The sequence below is a fragment of the Trachymyrmex septentrionalis genome, unplaced genomic scaffold (assembly GCF_001594115.1).
Source record: "Trachymyrmex septentrionalis isolate Tsep2-gDNA-1 unplaced genomic scaffold, Tsep1.0 scaffold24, whole genome shotgun sequence".
Classification (NCBI taxonomy): Eukaryota; Metazoa; Arthropoda; class Insecta; order Hymenoptera; family Formicidae; genus Trachymyrmex; species Trachymyrmex septentrionalis.
In genome coordinates, this window is record NW_017305397.1 from 734,855 (window position 1) to 743,708 (window position 8,854).

General features: G+C 31.9%; 2 protein-coding genes and 1 long non-coding RNA gene across 5 annotated transcripts in view; 1 reads left to right on the forward strand and 2 right to left on the reverse strand.

Moving 5' to 3' along the window:
• The window catches only part of LOC108748637, a 5,304-nt gene extending 4,224 nt beyond the window's left edge, over nucleotides 1–1,080 (reverse strand). Inside the window, exons 1-2 of one of the 2 annotated variants that reach the window (XR_001939312.1) lie at nucleotides 930–1,080; nucleotides 700–826 (exon numbers count right to left, since the gene is read on the reverse strand). This is a non-coding gene — a long non-coding RNA (uncharacterized LOC108748637). Of the gene's footprint in view, nucleotides 1–699; nucleotides 832–929 lie in introns of both variants that reach the window. The other variant, XR_001939311.1, reaches the window with a different exon arrangement.
• A 1,785-nt stretch (nucleotides 1,081–2,865) lies between these two features.
• On the reverse strand, nucleotides 2,866–6,591 carry LOC108748592 (F-box/LRR-repeat protein 4; the record flags this gene model as incomplete). The annotated part of the gene is made up of 8 exons (XM_018486832.1): nucleotides 6,456–6,591; nucleotides 5,886–6,152; nucleotides 5,264–5,357; nucleotides 4,703–5,168; nucleotides 4,424–4,622; nucleotides 3,985–4,339; nucleotides 3,589–3,916; nucleotides 2,866–3,304 (listed from the first exon to the last, which is right to left on the reverse strand). Coding segments are annotated over exons 2-8 (2,139 nt in total), but the record flags the coding sequence as incomplete, so codon positions are not given.
• Nucleotides 6,592–8,196: 1,605 nt separating this feature from the next.
• LOC108748690 (transcription elongation factor B polypeptide 2) overlaps nucleotides 8,197–8,854 on the forward strand; it is a 1,537-nt gene continuing 879 nt past the window's right edge. The window contains exons 1-2 of one of the 2 annotated variants that reach the window (XM_018486965.1): nucleotides 8,197–8,393; nucleotides 8,474–8,567. In XM_018486965.1, coding sequence (XP_018342467.1) covers nucleotides 8,382–8,393; nucleotides 8,474–8,567 — 106 coding nt within the window. In that variant the 5' untranslated portion in view covers nucleotides 8,197–8,381. The remainder of the gene's footprint in view (nucleotides 8,394–8,473; nucleotides 8,568–8,854) is intronic. The other variant, XM_018486966.1, reaches the window with a different exon arrangement.

Here is an 8,854-nt window from a genome sequence, read left to right on the forward strand (position 1 = left end):
ATATATATATATATATCTTTAATCAAAGTTTTTTAGTTAAAAAGAATTAACAATTAAAATTTCAAGAATGGTTGACTTCGATATAAGTCCAAATCATAGTTGCTATAAAAACGGCATTAATCGATAGATTTTTATTTGCACATTTCAAAACACCAATTTTTTAATTAAAAGTTATTAATAATTAAAATCTTATACGAAGGGAGAAGTAAAATTAAAAAAAAAATCTTAATTAAATTTTCACAATTTATTTTACCAAATACAATCAATTTAACGAAACATGCTAATACAAATAACAGAACATTTTCAAATATCAAAATTTCATTCTATCAAGTTCTATCTTTAATTTTAACAAATAATACATCCATTTGAAACAGATTTTCTGCAATGACAATTTTTAATTGTATGCAAATTACATATGTAGTAAAAATTAGATTTGATATATCTGGCTATATATATAAGTTTTCTTTGTTATACACAGCTATATTCAGAAATTTTACCTAGGTGCACCATATGCATCATTTTATCCTTGTTTAGCATTCAGTAAATATGGATAAAATGATATACGCAGGATGCATCCGAATGAAGTTTCTGAATGCGACCAAAGTATATAAATTGTTACTTATTTTAAAAAAATATTACGAATGTATTGATTCATTTATGCCATTCAACAAAGTGGTTGAGAAGAGAATAACAACTTACTTCTTTTCCTTCCATACTTGTTTGTCTTCCGTTAAAATATCTTGATCAGTTAAACCAAAAAATTTAAGTCGTTTTATGCTTCGCTGATATATACTATACTGTCTAAATTTTCTCAGCCGAATGGTGCCTAATCTCCAAAAAGACTTTAATTCAGTAAAATGGTTTGCAATAATACTGTCCAAATGATGAACATTAGACACTGCATGTGGCAATTAAATTTCTTTACTTACTTTTATCAAATCAAGGTTATCAGCCAATATAAATGCAACGTGACTTCATTATTTAATATGATATCTATTTACCATCTAATTTTCAAATCTTCCATCAATAATTCCACTATCAACTTTCAAGCACTTTCAAGTCAAGTTGTCATATATAAATAACATGGCCGCACACAGCTGACAGCGGAAAAAGCAGCTTTGCAACTGTTTTAAAATTCTTTAATACGATTGGTTGTTACCTTTAGTTCTTTATAGATTTAAATATATAAATCAATCTTATTGAAGAATTTTATAACCATTGCAAAACTGCTTTCTCTGCTGAACGCATTCAAGCTTCTGCACACAGGATGCAGCAACACTTGCCGTGCGGCGGAAGTTAACGCGATAAATAATTATTCTTTCACTCTTCTATCACTCAGAAAAGTGATAAATTGATTGGCTACCATGTCAACTTTTGCCACGCAACAAATGTTCCCGCGTCCTGTGAACAAAAATCATAAAGCCTATTCTACAATGTGCTTTTTGTTTCATGTTTCTTGTTTTTTACTTCTTGTTTTTTTCCCCTTTACAACCGTTTTATCGACAATTGTATTTCTTGTTTCTTTGAAGTTCGTTAACTTTTATCTCGGGCGATATAAAACAAAAAATCGGATAAGAAGCAAAAAGACAAAATGTAAAAATAGCGAAAAGCAAGAAACAGAAAACAAAAAGCACATTGTAGAATAGTTTAAGAATAATAAGCTCATTTTATCAACACCATTGAGCTGAGTATTAAACAACTATATTGTTGATTATGTATAAGCAATCTATAAGAGAAATTAGCAAAATTGCTTCGCTCTTCTTGGTTGGTTTTATAGATCTAATAACTCTTAATTTGAATAGAAAAAATCTAATTAGCAAATAATGTAAAATCGCCAAAATGTTGGTTATGCGATTCGGTGAGAGAAACAAGGATAAGAGAAAGGTACAGAGATGGCTGCGTTCAGCAAAAAAATAATTTCGCAATCGTTTTATGATTCGCAGATAGAATCGTCCCTCTAAAAAAATAATCCAATCAGCGAGTAGAAAACTTCCAATAGTTGCAAAATAAACATTCTGCTGAACGCAACCATTGATATAAAGATGTTAAACTAAATAATACGATTTATTAGCAATAATAAAGTTTATTAAATTTCTATCCGATTTATTACATATTAACATTAGTTGTAATGAAACAAAAGAAACTTATTTCTTAAAAATATTTTAATAGATAATTTCGCTTTCTCTCTATTCAACGACCAAGTATATGTATATTTCATTTTTAGTACAAAAATTTTGTGGAATTTTGTAATGCAAACAAACCTTAATATCTGTAAATACTTAATAATACTTAATAATATATATTAATATGAAACATAAATATATTTCATAGAAATATTAGAATACAAAATTTTACTTTCAATTCATAATATTTAAAAGATAGAATATAAGAGATTTGTTGAAATAACAAAAAAATTTTAATAACAGCGCGAATACAAATATATGAAAATCTATTACAATTAGTTCTTTTTTAGCAGTAGGCACAAGTATCATATCACTGAAACTGTAATCTCGAATCACAGAACTGATTCGATTTTATTCCCAGATAGATGAAATTTATCTGATTAAGCAATCGATGTATTTCCTGATGTTCTAATATAAAATGCGATTTCATTACATTTTAATAAATATTTTAAAAATGAGATTTAAATCGTACATAAATTTTTATTTCCTAATTAAGACAATTTCTTATGTTATTTTTATTTAAAAAATAAGTTTAAATATAAAATGTATAATTAAAACACGTTTATCTCGTTCTTTCAAGAGATACATATACTTAGCTTTTTTTTGAAAATGTGATTTTCTCGAGAGAAAGGTTTACATTAAATCTTAAAATTTATATTAGATTATTCTCATTATCATCATCATCATCATCATCGTCATCATCATGATAATGATCATCATCATCATCATCATCATCATCATCATCATCATCATCATCATCATCATCATCATCATCATCTTCATCATCATCATGATTATTCGCATAAAAGCATGTTCTTTTAATGGCTATATGTATGTATTTTTGCCGCCATTGCTGAATCGAGCGATCGGTAATATTGTCACAAAAGCTGAGATCAATCATCTCTAATTTAGGACAATTCACGAAAATTGCGTGACATATCTCAGTTGTCAGGGATAATGTGCCTAACAAATCTAACTGTTTTAAATTTTTACATAATGTCAGTGCTCTTAGATCACGTTCAGTAAGGCCTCTAACAGAGATCAAGAAAACTTTTTCCAGATGTTGACAGGAGGAAAACAATCTACGAAAACTATCACCATAAGCAGTTCTATTGTAATAACTGTAAATAAAAAATATAATATTGTTTAATCGTAAACAGAAAGACAACACAGCTATTTCAAGATACAAGCGAAACAAACATACAAATTTTTATGAATATGATAATTTGTATGTTTATTTTTAAAAAACTGGAATGATGCATAGATTCGTATGAGAACAATAGACTTATTAATTAGTAAGTTAATCTTAGATTTGATTCGTCATCCCATAAACGAATGAATACGTATTTTGCAAAAAGTGCGACAAAACATGTATTTTCAAAAGAAAGTGTGACAAAACACGTACCACCAACCAAAATCCACTTCTCGTAGATTTTTGCAATCAGCAAGAGCATCAATACCTTGCGATGTAAGAGTGCGCGTTTTCCATAAATCTATACTTTCTAAATCTGGACATGAATTTCTCAATTCCATTGCAACTTCATCTACATTCAGACTTGTGTCGATGCCTCCTATATGTAAGTGACGCATTCGTATATTTTTTCGCAGTATCTTGCAAAGAGTTTGAGTATTTATATGTGTCTTGTAAAGATCCAAATGCTCCAAGAACTCCAGATTTTCGAGATATGAGAATCCTCTTTCTTTTATCAAATCACAATTACGTAGACCTAATTCTAAGAAAAATATATATGTATTGATTATATAATTTGCTTATGATTATAATAATCATTTGTATATATACCTTTCAAATTTTTGCATATTGTCGAAATTGTAAGCATGATATTGTTATTGACACATGAGCAGCAATTTAATCGTAAATGCGTTAAGAGACTACCACAAGAAGTGAAAAGAAAATTTTCAAGTTCCCGGACAGAAAATTTGTCACACCATGAAAGATCCAACCGTCGTAAATATTTACATCTAAGTGCTAAGTTATACAATGTTTTTGTATTAATAATATGCCAATATGGTTTTAAGTTTAAACTTGTATAAAGCAGACGGTCTCGTGCTAAATTATTAAAATGTTTATTCACTCTGCCCATACGGTATAATGACTTTAAGTCCAAGTTTCTTAATATTCTCATTATTATTTCATCCTGCAAGATAAAATATGATATATTTTAATAAATGAAATAACAGTAAATATTAATATATAACAAAAACTTCTTAGTATACTTTACAGGAAGTGCACACAAACTATAACGTGATGGCTTCTTGAATTCATCTGAAGAGTGTTTAACATCTTTCGTAAACTTTGGAAGTTCTTCTGATAAAAAGCGTTGCATACTATTAGATCCCTCTTTAAGAGGTGGTACATAATAATAAAGGAATTTTAGCCGAGATGCTAGGTTGCTGTCGTGAAAATTCGCTACTACATCGCTACAAATAACATTGGTACAAACTTACTTCCACTTATCAAAAAAAAAAAAAACCTTACTTAATATTGATAATTCCAATACCTTTTGCATACAATACAATGTTTAATTAATGTTTTGTTGAGGTAGATTAGATCCGAATGTGCATTTTTATAATTTGGTGTTAAATTATGGATATCCTCACAGCAAGGAGTTGCAAACAGCTTGCGATTAATGTTTATTAACATATTAGTTAAATTCTGATTGTAAGCTGGATCTCTAGGAAAAATCAATTCTAATGTCCCAATAAGCATCACAGCCTCTATCTCTGCGTAACTGTCCAATAAACTGTGGTTAAATTCTAATCTGAGTAATTTGGTTTTAAAGTCACACGGTTGCAAAGGCGGAGAAAATATCCGTGATTTCGGAGGAACAATCTGAGGTGGTCCATTCCACAGTAAAAACCATCGACCTTTAAAATCTTCCGCCCAGATTCGAATTACGCTCCCAGGATTAAATACTTCGTATATAGAAACTCTTATTGGATATACAGCTTTATCATACTCAATATCTTTAATATAAACAATACAATTATACTCTCTTTCTTCTCAATAGAAACATATCTTTTTTAACAATCTTTTATTTATTAATTAAAATATTACGTACCAATATAATCTTGACTCACAACATCTGTATTGTTCTGTGGCATATAATCAATTGATCTCGAAGGTGCTTTGTTCCACCACGGTCCATAAGTCCTCTATATGAAAGTCAGAAAAAAAGATCAAATATTATAAAACTTTATGGCATTAAAATAGATTGCTATTATTGGAGTGATGTCACTCTAGATATAAATAATTAAGTTATAATTGATGGATCTCCTACATTTATTTCAATCCTTATTCCATGGCTTTGTTCCAAAATTCACTGCCAATGCTAAAAATTTACAGTTTGTAGTAATATACATTATAGATTTTACTTGCAATAAATTTTGAAACACAGCTCTATATCTATTATCAGTTTTATGAGGTTAATTGAAGAGTTATAAATAAAAGAGTAAGGCCGAGATTGCACCAATGTTACTTCAATTTTAAGCAAGGCTTAAAACTATCTCCCTTTCTATCTCTCTGTTGACTTTAAAAAAAGATAAATTTTTAAGTTTTGCTTAAAGTTAGAAGAATGTTAATGCAATTGAGCTTAAAAGATAACCATTTGGAAATACAGAAAAGTTCGTGATTGTTTTTCAGCTTTTAAGACAATAATAAGTAATGCAAGGAAATATACATACCATGGCAAATGATTGTGGACAATCTCCATAATTTGGAAATTGACTGACTGGCCCAATTATGTTAGTAGCAACATAATATACACTAGAATTACTGCCATACTGAGAACTAAAGCTACGAACATTCTCCACAAATTGGTGAATAAATTCAACATAATTTTCCTTGGCTCTTTTTTTTTTTTCCATGGCTATTCTTTCGAAATGACTATCATTGTCACTATATAAAGAGGTCGAGGGACGAGATAACTGGAGAGGTAACATATTTTTGAACTGAAAGAAAATAAGAAATAGAAAATGTGTTTTTTTAAGTACACATTAAATTACTGTTTTAATTATATAATTATATTATATTTTATATATAAAAATTAAATCTGTCATCAGATTTCTAACTCTTTATATGAAGCTAATATCAAGTATGTACGATAGAAAAATTGATTAACTTCATCGAAACTCGCAAAATTGTAACTAAATGACTGTATACATCAATATACATCAATATACATGTTATACACACGATATCTATGAATGAATCTATTAAGAATCTATTATGAATTAAAATCAATTTTTTCTCACGTGGTCTGTCTTCTGTTCCTGCACTAAGCTGCTCTAGAACTTTCTTTCTGGCTTTCGACAAACTATGGAGAAACATTACACTTCCCACACACACACACGCACACACACGCACACACACACACGCACACACACGCACACACACGCGCACACACACACGCACACACACGCACACACACGCGCACACACACACACACACACACACACACACACACACACACACACACTCTTTCAGTTATACTTCACTATGCCTTAAACATGTTAGACTCCGCGACCAGAGGACGCGCTCTCACGAACACGATACTGAATTTCCCATCTCTCTTCTTCGTTCTTTAACCATTCGAACACACGAGACACATTGTCGCGATAAGATATTGTAATATGTGATAATAAACGAGCGTTGTTATTTGTGCATCTGAGTTTCCTCCATTACTTACATTTATCGTATGTAGTAATCCGCTACATAATTAGTGATCCCATATATATTTGACTATTTTTTACAAATATATACTTTCGAAATTAAATTAGAGGTGATGAGTTTTTCAGTTTAACAGTTGGCAATACTCAAAGTTAATCGACGGATAAAGTAATTGGCGTTGGTGAAACTAGTCCTTATGTCTAATTCACACTGGACGCAGCAAGCGTCAAGCAGCGGAGCAGTAACCAACCAGCAAGGCGATATTGTTCACGCCACTGTAAATATCGCCTCACTGATTGGTTGCTGCTCCTCTGCTTAACGCTTACTGCGTCCAGTATGAATTAGACATTACTCTTTCTAGGTCCATCAAGCTCTAGTACTATATGTCGATGGTTGGAAGGCACCCTAGGTTTTAACACAGAACATGTACCAAGTTTTACATACGAGTTTACTGGCCGCAGCACACACTTTTGCGCAGAACGCATAAGAGAATCAACCAATCAAAATGCTTCTCTTCTGTGAAGTAGGAGGAAAAGAAGGATGATGATTTGTTGATTCTTTTATGAATCATGCATTATGCGTGATGTATGCTGCGGTCTTACGCTTAAGTAGAGTCCTATATATAAAGAGACCCGACATCGAAACCCCTACCATCAGATTGAATCCCTAGGCCCGATCTCTCCAACTCCGATTTAAGCTAATTGATCGATTAAATTTCAGTCATTATCAACTACAAGACTTGAAAACATTCTTTTCCGGCGGGGCACTCGGTACTCACGTGTGTATAACTTTTTCGCGATTGAAGAAATTTACGACTAATAAGAATCCGTGCTGTTAATTATCACATCGTTCTTCACAGCTGCCAGATAATTAGGTCATGTTTTCAATCTTGTAGTTTGCCATACTGAAATTTAATCGACCGATTAGCTTAATCAGAGTTGTTGAAACCGGGCCTTATACTATCACTTCTTGTGCCGCCATGTTTAGACCGCTCCAGTATCATAAACAAACATACATTCAACATTCTTCATTGTGGCGCTATTGACCTCTCTGATTTACTGCATGCAAAAGCCAAAATTGAAGAAGAAGAATGTACTCCATTGATCCATTAGCGGAATGAGCTTTGTATTCTATTAACGATTACGTGTGTTACACAGCCTGTATAAACAGCTGTGATCACAATATGGCTACTTCACTTAGGAGGGAATACTCAATCAGATTACATATCAAAATCAGACTGCCAATCAGAAACTGGGACATCAATCTCTATATATAGAACTCTATTGTCAAGTAATCAGCAGCGCGTGCGCGTGTAGGAGTCGGCAGGAGCACGCATGCGTTGGTCAATTCCACGATCTGGGGTTACTGCATGCGACCGTGGGTCCGGTCGCATCTCTGACCCGAAGATCTGCTAGTAAACACAAACTTTTGAGATATAAAACGATCCCCAGTGACGATATATCAATCCTATCGTTACATTATAATATTAAGTGTACATAATTAGGCTCACAATGGTAAGAATGGTCCGTTTTCGATGTCTTGTTCGGTCGATGATTCAGGTCGGCTAACCTGCAAATCTATTCACAAGCTTTTCCCGTTGTAGGACGTATTTTTAATGATCAGGCGAAGAAAATTGACGATATTTACCGATGCAAAGGATGATACTACGGTCCTCGAGCTCAAGAAGATGATTGAAGGTAAGGCGTTGTATCACAGTAACAGCATTTTTTCTTTTTTGACATGCTTGGCCATTTATAATTGGATGATTACTTCAATAGAACGATTTGCGGTTTACTGAATAAATGTAGGATTAGGTCTAATCAGTAGTATAGACAGAATAAATTGCATTAACAGTGAATGGGACATGGGGAAACAGGAATAATTTGTGTGTGTGTATATGTGTATATGTGTGTACGATACGCGCGCATATACACATACACATACATACATACATACAATTACTGACCAGCTGTATGTCAAGTTT